Here is a 15,567-nt window from a genome sequence, read left to right on the forward strand (position 1 = left end):
GGAAGATGTACCACGACAGGATCAAAATTGCAACAACAAAAAAATACTTCTTCCACATTGAAAACTGGGATGGCAGGAAGCAACATTGGCTAGAAGCTTGGCTAGTCTAGTGACCTGAGATGGGACTGATGCCAGTCCGTTCTTAGTTTCAAACAGAGAGAGACCAAGGTTTAGATCCAAGCAGTTTTTCTGTGTGTAAAAAAGGAAGGAGCGGGTCCTCTTTAACCATCAAAAAGGATGTGCTGGGGAACAAAAGCCTTATGGGACGGGGGCTGTGGTAAGGAAGGGAATTGGGCGAGATAGAGTGGCTAGATCCAGCCCCTCTCTAGTATGAGTGGAAAGAGACTGAGAGCCAAAACACACGAGAAGAAATACCTAGGTTCAGCACGTGTTCTCTTACCTCAAGGTTTGCCGGGATCTGTAGGCATCCTGGAAGCTTAAAGTTTAGCATTTACAGAGCAGCAGGAAGGGAAATACAGGCGCCTGTATTTCCCTTCCCCTTCCTGCTGCTCTGTAAATGCTAAACTTTAAGCTGCCAAGACACCTACACTTCCCAACAAACCTTGAGGTAAGAGAACAAGTTTAGCATTTACAGAGCAGCAGGAAGGGGAAGGGAAATACAGGCGCCTGTATTTCCCTTCCTGCTGCTCTGTAAATGCTAAACTTTAAGCTTCCAGGACGCCTACAGATCCCGGAAAACCTTGAGGTAAGAGAACACGTGCTGAATCTAGGTATTTCTTCTCGTGTGTTTTGGCTCTTATGCATGTTAATTTGCCCATGTCCCCTTCTTGCTACATTCCCTGGTGGTCAATGGACTCCTTGGAACAGTTTGGTCTGTAGTGGGAAGGAGGAACTGAGAAAATTGCCTCCCCATGGTGAGGCTCTAAGGCCAAGGCCTGTGCTCACCTCTTTTCTTTCCTCTCCCCTTTCTCTTATCGCCAAGCATGGTTAGAAGTGCAGGGTTATTCTAGTCAAAACACTCTGCATAGGATAGCATTGTGGGGTATGGCCTTCTCCCTTCTCCTCCTCCTGGTGGAAGCAACATGACCCTGATTTGTAAGGTTGCGATGCAACAGGAGTATGATGGTAAAAGGAATGTGTAAGAATGGGGAGGCTTGGAAAAGCAGTTTCCATAGTATGAACAGTATTTTGGTCACATCATGAGAAGACACAATTCTCTGGAAAACTCAATAATGCTAGGAAAAGTGAAAGGCAGAAGGTGTAGAGTACTGGGAGTTTCAAGCAAGGTTCTGTACAGCTGCATTCCGATTGGTCATGTTGTCGAGCCAGCCAATCAGGATTCCCCTACAGACTAATGAACTAGCGAATAGGGTTTCTGGATACCGGGTGTTTGCTATTGGTTGAGTTTAATTGTGGGCGTGTCCTGGAGGGGGAGTTGAGTGTTCTATAACTGCTGTTTTGATGTTTGTGCTTTGAGTGGTGATGTTCCTGTTAATAAAAGTGTTATTGTAAATCACTTGAACTGTTGTAACCAATACATAAGAGTAGGAAAACAGGAAGGCCTAAAACAAGATGGCTTGACTCAATTAAAGAAGCCCCGTCCTCCAGTTTGCAGGACCTGAGCAAGTCTGTTAATGATAGGTTGGTTTGGAGGTCTTTCATTCGTTGGGTCGCCGTAGGTCGGCGGCGACTTGATGGCACATAACACACACACAGTATCAACAGCCTTGCAGGGGTTGTGTGTATATGCTCTTTTAAAAACACAAAGAGAAAACACAGGTTTTGCTTGTAGAGTCAAGGAGTGCAAATTTTTGACAGGAAATCAAATGAAAAAATAAGAAGAGACTGAGTTGGAGACTCTGCCCTACGAGGAAAGGCTGAGGGCCTTGGGAATGTTTAGTTTGGAGAAGAGGAGGTTGAGGGGGGACATGATTGCTCCCTTTAAATATTTGAAAGGCTGTCATTTGGAGGAGGGCAGGGAGCTGTTCCAGTTGGCAGCAGAGGATAGGACATGAAGCAATGGGCTAAAACTATATGCACAAAGGTACCGGCTGGATATTAGGAAAAACTTTTTCACGGTCAGAGTAGCTCAAAAGTGGAATCAGCTGCCTAGGGAGGTGGTGAGCTCCCCTTCACTGGCAGTTTTCAAGAAGAGGCTGGATGAATATTTGTCAGAGATGCTTTAGGCTGATCCTGCACTGGGCAGGGGGTTGGACTAGATGGTCTGTATGGCCCCTTCCAACTCTATGATTCTATGATTCTATGATAAGAAGAAAGAGAGTGAAAAGGAGGTGCCATTACTGTGGAGGTGGGGGTAGCCAGACATTAATCCTTAAAAATATTTTAATATCAGTAGTTTTCAAAAAAAGGTAACCAAAAACAACCATAGAGATATAATGTAAATATCATAAGCGACAATATCCAGTCACATGAGTGGGATGGAACATCTTTCCTGACAGAAAAAGTATCATCAGTGTAGAAAAAAGGCAGCTAGGCAGAGGTGTATAAAATTATGCATGAGGTAGAGAAAATGGATCAAGAGAATTCTGTTTCTCCTATAACGATCGAATATCAAGCTACCAAAGAAGCAGACGGGCAGATTTAGGACAGACAAAGAAAGTACAACTTTACACAATATAAAATTCACTTCCACAATTTTCTGCCAGAAAAAGTTGGGGTACGCATAGGCACCGATGCTTTTAAAAGAGGTCAAGGGAAATCCATAGCGGATTGGTCAGTAGCTATTAATCATGATGTCTCAAGGGAATCTTCCACGATGGTCCCAAAGTTAATAATTATACAGTCATGGAATGCAAATACGTCTTGTTAGTGCTATTATGACAAGAGCATCATCTCGCTTAAAAGTGCTTATCAAAATTGGGTCATAATCCTGTTGCCATCTCCAAAGCCTTGAAGACTGCAATGACCAAGCATAAAGGATTTGGGAAATGTAGCAGGAGGGAATTCCTGTCTAAATCTATTTTATAATGTATTATACTTAGGTCTCCCATCTAAGTTAATTAGGAGACTCCAGTTGGTGCAAAACGCTGTGGCTCGGCTGTTATCCGGAGCGAGCAGGGGCATGAATATCATTCCCATCCTGCAGTCGTTCCATTGGCTACCTATCACTTACCCTGCTCAGTTCAAGGTATTGGTTATCACATAAAAAGCTCTTCATGGCCTTGGTTTGGCATACTTATGGGACCACCTTTCTCCCTATGTGCCTCCATGACGTCTTCGCTCATCTGAACAGGGTCTCCTGCAGGTGCCACCCTGCACATGGGCTAAATCAACAGCTGCCTGTATATGAGCATTTTCTGTGGTAGCTCCTGCCCTGTGGAATGGCCTGCCAGAGGAGACCCTCCTGGCTTTCTGCAAAACAGAAATGTTCAAAAGGGCTTTTTACTCAGCTAGGTGGGCTGTATTAGACGGAGATGGTCTCAAAGATGCTCCACTAATGAGTTAGGGACCATAGACTTCACCAGTATTTTGCCTTACGCCCTATCTCTTGCTTTAAGTGTGTGCTCCTATGTACTACTTGTTGCTCTAAATATGATCCTACTGGGTTGTTCTATGTTGTCTCATATCAGTCCTAAAAATGCTTATGTTCTGTTTCAGCATTTCTTCAACTCTCTATTGGATTTTTGCTAATATTATGTCTTTGTAAACTTATAACTATTTACCCTATGGCATTGTTATTGAAATGTCTTTGATATTGACTGTGCTAATCTCACACCATGCAATCTGACTTGAGTCTCAATGAGAAAGGTGGACTATAAATGACACAAATAAATAAATAAATAAATATATCTTTCTTCATTGCCCTCACCAAGGGAAGGAGGTAGCATGTAAGGATTCAGGACACCAGGATGACAGTTGGGATTAGATACCACTGTGGTATCAATCTAATTTTGTTGGAAGCATGATGGCATAGTATATATGTTGGACTCAGAAAATGAGGGCCTCCCTCCTTCTGATTTTGGGAAAATTGATTCGTTTGCAAAGTCAACGTTCCAGAGTGAACCAACAGGAGTGTGAACATCACTATGACTACATTGCCCTTATCTATAACTAGATTGTAAAACAAATAGCACTTGACAGTTGCATAGCATTATTTTGATTGCATTTTAGAGAACATGGGAAAATCACACAGTTCAAATGGTCATAAAAAAGAATAAATAATCCGATTTCACTTGATGTATTATGGACAGGGCTTTTGTCAGCAGGAACGTGGTGGAACGGAGTTCCGGGACCTCTTGAAAATGGTCACATGGCCATGGCCCCATCCCCTGATCTCCAGACAGAAGGGAGTTTAGATTGTCCTCTGCGCAGTGGCGCGGAGGGCAATCTAAACTCCCCTCTGTCTGAAGATCAGGGGGCGGGGCCACCGGCCAAATGACCATTTTCGCCAAGGGCGATTTAAACTTTAAAAAACTCCCCCCTTGTTCCAGCTGACCCAAAGTGATGTCATTGTGTGATCCTGAGTCCCACCACTGAGTTCCACCACCTCTTTTCCCAGAAAAAAAGCCCTGATTATGGAATATGTCCTTCGAGGGGTTCCACATAACATTGTATTTGAAATGTTGTGGGCTTGTGTTCCATTTCACAAAGACGATGTTCTTGAGGTGGTTGCTAGATTGCCAGGGAAATGTGAGCTCCTCTGTGACTTTAGATTGGTTTTAGGGCTGCCTGACTGAGCAACCAAGAAACAGTTGACAGGGAAATGTATCCTTCTTGTCCAGTGGTGAATATATGTTTTATTTCTTTGACAGAAATGTGAGCCATTTTGTTCTATATTTCCCGTTCCTTTCCTCCTTTTTACACTGTCACTTTTCCCTTCACAAATATTGTCTTTCTTTTCCATAGTCTACACAATGCCTCCTTCACCTGATCATTTCTCAGGCAGTAAATCATGGGGTTAAGAAACGGTGTTATGGCAGTATAGAAGAGTGTGACTATCTTAATGACCCTTGAATCAGTTTCTCCACCGGGCATTGCATACAACCCTGCCACTGGGCCATAGAAAAGTGTCACCACCACTAAGTGAAATGATATGGTGGAGAAGGACTTCAACCGATTGCCTTGGCTAGAGCTTTTCATCAGGGTGAGAATGACGGCACCATACGATAGCATAACAAACAACATGTTGCCTAGAATCACCACAGCATCCATGAAAATCTGACTAATGAGGGGAGCGTTTGCTAGTGGGGGGCAAGCCAAAGACAGAAGTGGCCCAGGATCACACAAAAAGTGATTAATGATGTTGGGGCCACAGAAAGACATCTTGGAGATCAATATCACTGGGAAAATGTATGCCAGAAAGCCCAGGACCCAAGAAGCAGTTACCAGGGCATAGCAAAAGTTAGGGGACATGATCTGTGGATAGCGCAATGGGTGGCAGATGGCCAAGTATCGATCCAAGGCCATAGCTGACAGAAAGAAGCATTCAGTACTACCAAGAGAGAAGAAAATGTAAAACTGAAGGAAGCAGGAACTGAAGGAGATGATCTTGTTGGACATTGCCAGGTCCAAGAGCATCCGGGGCACAGTAGTGCTCATGTAACACATCTCCAACCAAGAGAAGTTGCTCAGCAGGATATACATGGGAAGCCGGGCCAGGTGGGTGTCAAGATGCACCAGGGTGATGATGGTGATGTTCTCAGCCATGGCGAGCATGTAAAGAAGAGTGAAAAAGACGAGGAGCAGGAGCTGTTCCAGCTGCCCGACTTGAAACCCCAGCAAAATGAATTCTTGAATTCCTGTGGTCCTGTTGGCCAGCTCCATCTGAAATCAGATAATTGAATCATCATTACATGCAATATCGAGTTGCTGTCTAGCTATCTCTATCCATTGAAAGAGAAAAACTAAAGAGACATTTCGTTCAGTTAGGAACGAGGGGGCATCAACCCCAATCCTTGTTTCAGATCCCATGCAAGTATTCATCAGAAGGCATTGTGCCTTTAGGTACTTATAAATTGTGAAATGTAAAAAGCAATCACTAGGCATGTACTCTGAGTAATATAGTCTTGAATACAGGAGAAGAGTGGTATCAATGGTAGGACATGGTATAAATTCTAAGCTCTCAATTCCATTGGTTAAAAAAATGACGAAAAGGCTAGTTAAAAAATTTGCTGCTGCCAGTTGGATTAAAAGCAATATGGGAAAATCTTCCATCTTATGTTACAAGTTATAGAAATGATTTATGACTCCCATAGCAACAGCAATCGGAAGCTGGGATTCAGCAAAAAATGATAGTTTCTTCTTGCAGCCCATTGCCCATCGGATTTGCAAAACAACAGAATATCTTGTGTTGACCAGTTGATATGCCAAAACTGTCGCGGATCTTGCACGAACCTTTCAGGGAGGAGGTGAGAGAGTTACAAAATACCAATATACATTTCAATTTAAAACTGGAAGATCAGAAGCATAAATCACTACACTGTGGTCTATTTATGCTTTTATAACTTTACAGGGGTAAAGGGAAAAGAAAACAACTGGGTTGAATTCATTACAAGGTGATTGGCTTGTTTAATGCAGTTTGGGCCTGGAGGGTTACCAAGAACAGAGGAAAAATACAGACTAGAATTTCTATTAAAAAAAGGAAGAGACGAAGAAAGAAGAAAGACGAATAAAGAAGTGATATCAGCAGAATCAGCATCAAACATCTCTCTTCCACACGAAAGTGAACATTACTGGTTGTTAATAATAACAGATCTCTAGCTGTGCTAAATTAAAGGGAAGAGTTGAACACACAGCTGATTTACTGTGAACATCAAAAATCAAATACTGAGAGAGATTCCCATTTAAACTGTCACTGGCTTATAGGATAACATGTGCAAATAATTTAGAGTGAGGAATGGATATCAGCCCTTGTGAATATTAAATACAGAGAGTCCTGCAGGGCAAAGATGTGAAAACATTGGTAATGAAACAAACGTGATCTTCAGTGGAAAACAAAAGAAGAAAATAATTGTGTTGTATTCATCACACTGTAGCTGTCTGGTTTAACACAACTTTGTGGTGGAGTGAAACAAGCTATGGAATGGGCAAATAGGATACCCGATAGAAAGAAAAGGAGACGAGTCCAAGAGATATCATAAGGATGATTATGTATTATAATATGGGAGAAACTAACTACAAATAACTGTTGTGGTCAAGGTAACAGCTGAAACCTGTAGAACTAGAACCAGCTAACATAAATTACAGATGGGGGTTCTCATATAAGGTCATGGTAGCTTATAGGGGTTCCATCCCAACTGCCATGAATATAGAAGAAGGATATCTTATCAATATTATATAGAGAGGATCCCCATTTCTCTAGGACGAGAATGCAGAAGTAGTTGCAGTGAAACATAGTAATCCTCAATGGAAAACTGCACTCAAATCTCAGAGCGGAACCACAAGTGACAAAAGGCACAGGTTGGACACTTGCCAGCTTCCCTCAAGTTTTGATGGGAAATGTAGGCATCCTGGTCTTGCAGCTTGGCTCTCCGACTGCTGTCCAATGGACTCTTCAACTGTCACTTGTCCAACATTCCGCCAAGCTGCCTACATTTCCCATCAAAACTTGAGGGAAGCTGACAAGTGTCCAATCTGTGCCTTTTGTCACTTCTAGTTCTGCCGTCACTTAAAAGAAAAAGACTTTGCAGGCAGCAGGTCTGCAAAGAATATCAAGCAGAAGGCTGTGGCCAGAGTGTTGACTGGAATGGGCCACAGGGACCATATCACTCCAGACTGGTTCCATCCACACTCGCTCCCAGTTTGCTTCTGAGCCTAATTCAAGGTGCTGTTTCTGATCTTTAAAGCCCTATACAGCTTGGGGTCCTATCTCAAGGACCGCCTTCTCGCATATAAACCTACCGGGCTACTTCAGGCTTTTTCAGAGGCCTTGCTTTGGGTGCCTCCTCCATCTGTGACTAGAAGGGTAGAAACCCAAGAAAGGGCCTTCTTAGTCGTGGCTCTGAAACTTTGGAACTCCCTCCCCAAGGAGATTCACCTGCCTCCCTCTGACATTTTTTCTGCCAGTGGGTGAAGACTTTTTTTGTTTGTTTGTTTAGCATTCCCCCAGTAAATTCATATTGGCCTTCCTCCCTGGTAATATGTCTATATGTTTTTTATTGTATTAATATACACATTTTAAATGTTATTTGAATGTTTTAGTAAGCTGTTGTTCGCTGCCTTGGGAACTCTATTTGGGGTGGAAAGGTGGCATATAAATGTTTTAAATAAAATAAAATACAGACAGTGTATCTATAGATTCTAAACACTTCACAGTCTAATTCCATGGGTGGGGAAGAATCTGAGATATTCTTCTGCTAAAGCTAAACCCAGAAAGGATAGAGGGCCAAGCTACATGATCGAGTGGAGCGCAAGTGGAGCACAAGTGGAGCGCAAGTGGAGTGCAAGTGAACAAGGAGGAATACACGTGAGTCTGTTCGCTTGCCATTCAAGTGTAATTCATCATGACTTCTAGCTTGGCCCAAAGTTGGCTAGACCCTTATAAGGAAGCACATTTCCATAAGAATGTGACATGACAGTTGATGCTGTTAAAGAGGAGAGAATAGGTGGGTGGGTGGGGGCTTTACAGAAGTTGTAATTCAGTGACATTGGTAGTGTTATGGTTTCAGATGAAGACGGTACTCAGTTCAGTAAAGTTGAGAATATAATACTACAGTAATAAGGAGAAGAGAAATAGTATAGATTGGATATACAAGGTCAGCGTTCTTAGGTTTGCCTGCTGTGCTAGTTACTCTTGCGGCATAAGGTGGCAGAAGAACTAAGCGTGTAAATTAAAAACTATTTTGATTTGAATTAAGGATGTGTGTGCCATGTCCTATAGTTTGCGAGGCTCTTAAACTGGCATTGCAGAGAAAACATAATAGTATTTCTAGGACAGGACAGAAAAGGAAAGGAAAACGTCTAATCTATAGGTCCGACTACATGAACTGGAATCCAGGTACAAACGCATTGTGGTTAAATGAAAAAGACACTCTTCATAATGCTTATGACGGATCTATTAAATATGCAAGAAGGTGTAATAGCCAATACCTGGAACAGTAATAGGGGTTCCTACGTTTGGCAAAGATAATGTCCAAACAAGCTGTTAGAGAACAATCTCAAGGGCTAAGGGTTGCTATCTGCTTTCAGTTCATCAGCAGGTGCGCATCATTTTAAAAGTAATATTCAGGTATAGTATCTGTATCCATTGATTCATTTCATTTTTCTACAACCCTGTGAATGATTAGGAAGGGATTTGAAGTGGAAGTATCTGGATTTTCAATTTACAAATACACGGAGACCCAGAAATAGCAAGTTCTGAACAAAGGCAGACAGGAGCCTTCAAACATTTTAAAGACACTCAGTTTTCTAATAAAAAAGATAATGATATGATACTGTGAGTGTTTTTGTGCAAGGTGGACAGTTGTCTTTAGACAAAGCCAGAATTTGTGGTATCTCATTGAACAAAATCACTTTCTCTTAACTGTTAAGTAAATAGTGGAGAGACAACTGAGAATCCTAGAAAAATTCATGATCCGCCAGTCTTACGAAAATCTCTTTTTCTGGCCCTGATTTTATTATACAACCTTCTAATTTCCTTTAGGTAACCTAACCCCCCTTCCCATTCAAGTTCCCACCTCACTCTCCCATGCCACTGTAATTGTTCCCATTGCTGTACCTCAGTACTTCAAAAGTGCTGTTCCATCCATTCAAAAGGAAATTGGACACATTCTGTCAGAACTTAGGGGGCTTTCTGGAATCATGTATAGAAGCCCAGCTGTGGTGTTGGTAGTCCATGTGAAGAACTTTCAGCAAGCAAGGAGTAGGCATGAGTGAGCACCAAAGTTTGAAAGCTTCTGATAAATCTTTGATGGCCCTTGAGAACCGATCCCTCAAGAACGTTTCTGTATTCACCAATACATCATCTCTATAGAAACAGGTTGCTTTCCTGTTCCACCTTAAAACAGACTTTGGTGTAATTATTTTTATGAATTCTCAGTTTGCTAAATATGGACCAGGGTGAGCTATCAAATATTCAAGTGGCATTGATAGCTTTGGGAGGAGGTTCTGCGGTGGTGGTGGGAGATGTACTAGAAGAAGGTTCCATTTAAGAGAATAAACCACGAATAAGCCACGGACACTCTGTCCACCAGATGTTTCTCCTAAAGGGAGAAGTGCTACCATGGGATCCAAACAAAAGACTCTCCCTGCATACAGAAAGCTAGTATGTGAAGAAGATAAAACCTGGACAAGGACCGATTCCAGACGGCCCTCCCCATGTCGAAACGTCACGCGCCGTCGCGCAGAAAACGCGAAATATCGCAAAACTCGCGAAACTCGTGAAATATCGCAAAACTCGCGCGATGTGCGACGACGCGTGACGTTTCGGCATGGGGAGGGCCGTCTGGAATCGGCCCTCAACAACAGGGCACTGTCTTCTCCTTCTAATGGGACTCAGCACCCTGATTTCTATGATAGTGCAATCTCCTCTTTTGCAATAAAAATGTGATTTCAAATTCAATGAGTACCTCTGGATGGAAGGATGGATGAGTCCTTCCATCCAGAACTGCCTAAATGTTCAAGAGAGTAGCCACATCTTTTTAAAAAGGGAACAACAAGAGATGAGTGATTTACTTAGAGAGATGGCCGAAGGGTGACAGTTTAAGTTGCTAGTGCCCCAGAAGATGTTCTACTGTCTTGTGGCTCAATAGCGATTAAGTGGTTGGGTTGCCATTCAGCAGTCTGCTGGTTCGACTCCCACTACTGCTGTGAGTTCAGCAGGTGGCCTTGAGTCAGCCACTCCTCTCAGCCCCAGCTCCCAGTTATATTGTGGAGATAATAATGCTAACTTTGTTCTCTGCTCTGAGTGGGACACTAATCTATCTAGAAGAGCAGTAATGGGATGTGTAGCTCCTCAGTGGAGGGTGCTGGATTCCATGTCTACTGATGTGTCTACTGAGAGATGGTGGTGAGTTTTGGAGCAGGGACTGAATGTAAAGTGTTGGAATTAAGAATAAAGACTCCCAAGTTCGCTTTTCAGTTTGATCTGGGATACCCCTGGGTCTCCGACTGATCTGATGTTGTTGGCTGGGGCCATCCTTGCGCCCAACAGCAAAAATAGCCCCAAAGATGGCCCAATGTGGTGGAGCTGTCTGTGACTGGTGGCACATGTTGTAACCTTGGTCGTGCAAGGGCACCAGTATGCGCTTTGGCAGCTATGCCTACTCTTCTACAGACAAAGTTAGCATGTTGTTGAATGAAGAGTAAATTAAAGATGAGATCTTTTTAATAGTCTTGAAATTTTCTGCAGTAATATTCAAATACTCCCGGTCTCATTAATTTGGAAAGAAGACAGAAATATATTCAAGCATATCCATACAGAGTCAAAGCAAATGTCATAAGCAACAGAAAATGCAATCAAGTGAAGGGGGACATCTTCCCTATAAGGAAAGGCATTTGGAGATTTTTAGTTTAGAAAAATGAATAAGGAAAGATGGCTGAATCCAGCGTGAAAAATTCTGCTTGTGCTAGAGCTTTCATGCCAGTAGAAGGGTAAGAACCTGCACGTGCATTTCTGCTTGTGCAAGTGGGCACCTTTAATACTTCATGTTTACATAGTGAAGCTGCGTTCTCTTTAAAAGGTTTAACAAGCACTTGCATGCTGAGGCTCCAAACTGTATGAAAAACAGTTTCATGAGTCAGCCCCAGCCTCGACTGCCCACCTTACCTCTTGCCCCAGAGTCCTCCTCAGAGGACGAGCAGGCTACTCTAGAGCCAGAGCCAACCATGGAAGAGCCAGCAGGATCTACTCTGGAGCCAGAGCCGGATGTGACAGCTGCTGCTCTGGAGGAAACTCAGCTTGCCACTCCCTGTGACCAGAACTCTGCGCCTGGAAGCGCCTGTCCTGCCCTTGCCTTGTGCCCTGCTCTGCTTCTTGATTGATTGGACTCTGACCTCGGCCTGCCTTCTGACTTCCCTTCTGCCTGCTCCTCTCTCTGACTGACGTATTGGCTCTGACACTTGGCCTGACTTCTGGACTCTCGTTTGCTGGAATGGCTAGATATTACACGGCCCATGACGAAGAACTCCGAAACGGGCTAAACAAAAAGCTGGCAGGCCTGTTGGTCATTTTTCCTTTTGGACCACAATCTACGTTTGACGTGGGATTAGGGAAAACTGATTTAACCACTTGCATTCTTGTGTTAACTGACTGTCAGGAGTTGATTGGTGGAGCCTGTAAAGAGGAACAATTATGCACATGTTAATACTGTGAAAATGGCAATGCTTACTTTCCATATGGTCTGGTAGCTGTTGGTTGTTCGATCCTGTAAAAGAAAAATAAATAATAATGGACATTATATTGTGAAAATGATATAGAGATTTGCACATATATTGTAGCTTACACTTATAGCACGTGCTCTTTGATTATATAAATTATGTATGGAGTAATTGTTGTAGTTTGTTGTGGAGGTTTCTCCTATTGTTTTTCTGTGCAAGACTTTGCACAACTGATTTCTGGACATTATAATGTTTAGGAAGGAAACTGCAAGACAATGCATGAAATCGGGTGCAAACAGAACTCTGCCAAATCCATTTATCTTTCTTCTTGGGCATCATTGGATCCAAGCCACATGGAAACCTTGGAGGATGCAATGGCCAGTATGTCAGGGACTCTTTCAATGCCCACGTGGCAAAGATCTTGGGATAGGAGTTTTCCCAAGACTTGAAACTTTTAGTATGGATGTAAGGAACCCTGGAAAATACAAGTCTTAGGACTCCTTATGTCAGGAAGGGAAGAAAGCATTGCAGAAATACAACCAGCCAGACTTCTCATCTGCCATCACAGAGAAAGGGAAGGGACAATCAAACACTATTCTGTTCTAAGTGGCATTTTGGGGAGAATGGGACAGTACACGTTTCAAACACAAAGAAGTAGTTTTTTGAATTTCAGAAAATAATTGTTCTGTACCGAGATAATGAGAGTAAAACCATCCCTATGATATATCTAGGTAAGTAAATAATAATTACCTACAGCTAGATCATATAGAGAAATGACAACACTTGATTTTTGCATGTCATTATCTTTATTGCATACGCTGGAACACACAAAAATCATATCATTGAGGGTGCCCTACAAAATAATGGATACTTAATTTTATTGTACTTATTACAGAATGTATATTTCAAAACCACCTGCACAGTGGTCCTGTGGAAATCTTTGCTGTCATTATACAAAGTGCAAAGAAATTGGAAATACTGAACAGGGAAAGGTACTTTTCTGGCCTAACATTGATCATATTCGCTTTATCTTTTTGACAGGAACAGTGGGTGTTTTGTTTTACATTTTCTGTTCCTTTCCTCCTTTCTGCACTGCCACTTTTCTCTTCACAAAAATTGTCTTTCTTCTCCATAACCTAAACAGTGCTTCCTTCACCTGATCGTTCCTCAGACAGTAAATCATAGGGTTGAGAAATGGTGTTATGGCAGTATAGAAGAGCGTTACTATCTTAGTGATATTTGAATCAGTTTCTCCACCTGGCATCACATACAATCCCGCTGAGGGGCCATAGAAAAGTGTCACCACTGCCAAATGGAATGATATGGTGGAGAAGGACTTCAACCGATTGCCTCGGCTAGAGTTTTTCATCAGGGTGAAAATCACAGAGCCATAGGAGAGCACAACAAACAAAATGTTTCCTAGTATCACCACAACATCCATGAAGATCAGACTCACGAGGGGAGCGTTTGGTAGTGGCGGGCAAGCCAAAGACAGAAGTGGCCCAGGATCACACAAAAAATGATTAATGACGTTGGGGCCACAGAAGGACATCTTGGAGATCAATGTCACTGGGACAACGTATGCCAGGAAGCCAAGGATCCAAGAAGCCGTTACCAGGACATAGCAAAATTTTGGGGACATGATCTGTGGATAGCGCAATGGGTGGCAGATGGCCAAGTATCGATCCAAGGCCATGGAAGAGAGGAAGAAGCATTCAGTGCTGCCAAGAGAAAAGAAAATGTAAAACTGAAGGAAGCAGGAACTGAAGGAGATGATCTTGTTGGACAATGCCAGGTCTAAGAGCATCTGGGGTACAGTGGTGCTTACGTAACAGATCTCCAGCCACGAAAAGTTGCTCAGCAGGATGTACATGGGAAGCCGGGCCAGGTGGGTGTCAAGATGCACCAGGGTGATGATGGTGATGTTCTCAGCTATGGCGAGCATATAAAGTAGTGTGAAAAAGACGAGGAGCAGGAGCCGTTCCAGCTGCCCAACTTCAAATCCCAGCAAAATGAATTCCTGAATTCCTGTGGTCCTGTTGGCCAGCTCCATCTGGAATCAGATAATTGAATTATTACATGCACTGAAACTTTGTAACTCTCTCCTCAAAAAGATTCACTTGCATTCCTCTGTCATTGTTTTCTGCCAGTGGGTGAAGACTTTTTAAATTGTTTGTCTAGCATTCCCCCAGTAAATTCATATTGGCCTTTGTGATGAACTGTACTTGAAAGCAGGTTTCCTAAGTGCAGCCATCAGAGAGTGGGAGGGAAGAGTTAACTCTTGCTTAGAATAGAGAGCTTAAGTAACAGGCAGCCCCCTACTCTTTGAATTGTCAGTTAGAACCAGGCTGAAGGGCTGAGAGTTGATTTTCTGATAGGATTGTTAAGGGAGAGTTTGTGAGTTAGTCTGACAGGAAAGGTCAGAGAAGTTCCTGAGAGAAAGAAGAGGAAAGTTTTGCCTTAACTGTAACATCACTGTCCTGAAGAATTCAATTTAAGAATTCTTAGTAAAAGTGTCATCAGAAGTTGAAGCCCGCTTGACACAGACACCAAAGAAGTGGGAGTCTGTTATGGCAACAGTGACTAGCTACTAGTTTAAATTCCCTTTCCAGCCAAAAGAAGAAAGATTATACCTTCTTAGGAGGAGAAGATTAATTCCTGCCCAGTTTTAAAGGGTGTTTGGCTCTGAGGAGCACCCAGGGTTTGCTGTGAAGGGAAAACAGTTTTAAACTAACTTCAGGAAGCCTGAGCTATCATAGGAATCTCTGTGAAGAAACATTTTTGTTGTAACTTAAGTATTAAAACACCTCTTACTGCTAAGAACCAAAAATATAAGAAACTAAGCTTCATGGAAACTATTTTGCATGTTACTGAGAGTATATTCTGTACTACCAACAAAATTTTACCTCAGCACTTGCATTCTCTGACTACACTTATTCAATTCCTGCGTTAAATAAGGTTATTTCCTTTTAATATAAATTAAATTTATAAATTAAATACATTTATAAATTTATAAATTCTCCAGCGTCATTTCCAGCAAAAAGGAAGAGGCCTCCTGCTTCTCCTCATCAAGTTCCTGGGCTGGGTTAAAAGCCAAAATAATATCTGGCTGTCAGGGTGGGACGAACAGACTTTCAAACCACAAAGATTCCTACGCGACTTGGGGCTGCTCAGCAAAAGCAGGCCAACTGAATTTTGGTGGGAAAACCTGCTTCAAAGAGGGGGAGTGAAGGGTGTGTGTGTGAAATAGCCTTCCTTCCTGGTTATGTGTCTATATGTTTTCATTGTATTTATATATGCATTTTAAATGTTATTTTAATGTTTTAGTAA

At 42.4% G+C, this 15,567-nt stretch overlaps 2 protein-coding genes across 2 annotated transcripts; both read right to left on the reverse strand.

Annotated features, from left to right (window-relative positions):
• Positions 1 to 4,779: 4,779 nt before the first annotated feature.
• Positions 4,780 to 5,745, reverse strand: LOC129339578 (olfactory receptor 11G2-like). The gene has a single exon (XM_054994159.1). The coding sequence runs from the start codon at positions 5,743 to 5,745 to the stop codon at positions 4,780 to 4,782; it is 966 nt and encodes a 321-aa protein (XP_054850134.1).
• Positions 5,746 to 13,297: 7,552 nt separating this feature from the next.
• LOC129339579 (olfactory receptor 11G2-like) lies at positions 13,298 to 14,290 on the reverse strand. The gene has a single exon (XM_054994160.1). It carries the CDS (start codon positions 14,288 to 14,290, stop codon positions 13,298 to 13,300), a length of 993 nt encoding a protein of 330 aa, XP_054850135.1.
• Between the last annotated feature and the right edge of the window lie 1,277 nt (positions 14,291 to 15,567).

This window comes from Eublepharis macularius, chromosome 12 (assembly GCF_028583425.1).
Source record: "Eublepharis macularius isolate TG4126 chromosome 12, MPM_Emac_v1.0, whole genome shotgun sequence".
Classification (NCBI taxonomy): Eukaryota; Metazoa; Chordata; class Lepidosauria; order Squamata; family Eublepharidae; genus Eublepharis; species Eublepharis macularius.

Excerpts from the sequence above, each read along its gene's own strand:
- LOC129339578 (XM_054994159.1), bottom strand. The coding sequence starts at position 5,745 with ATGGAGCTGGCCAACAGGACCACAGGAATTCAAGAATTCATTTTGCTG.
- LOC129339579 (XM_054994160.1), bottom strand. The coding sequence starts at position 14,290 with ATGGAGCTGGCCAACAGGACCACAGGAATTCAGGAATTCATTTTGCTG.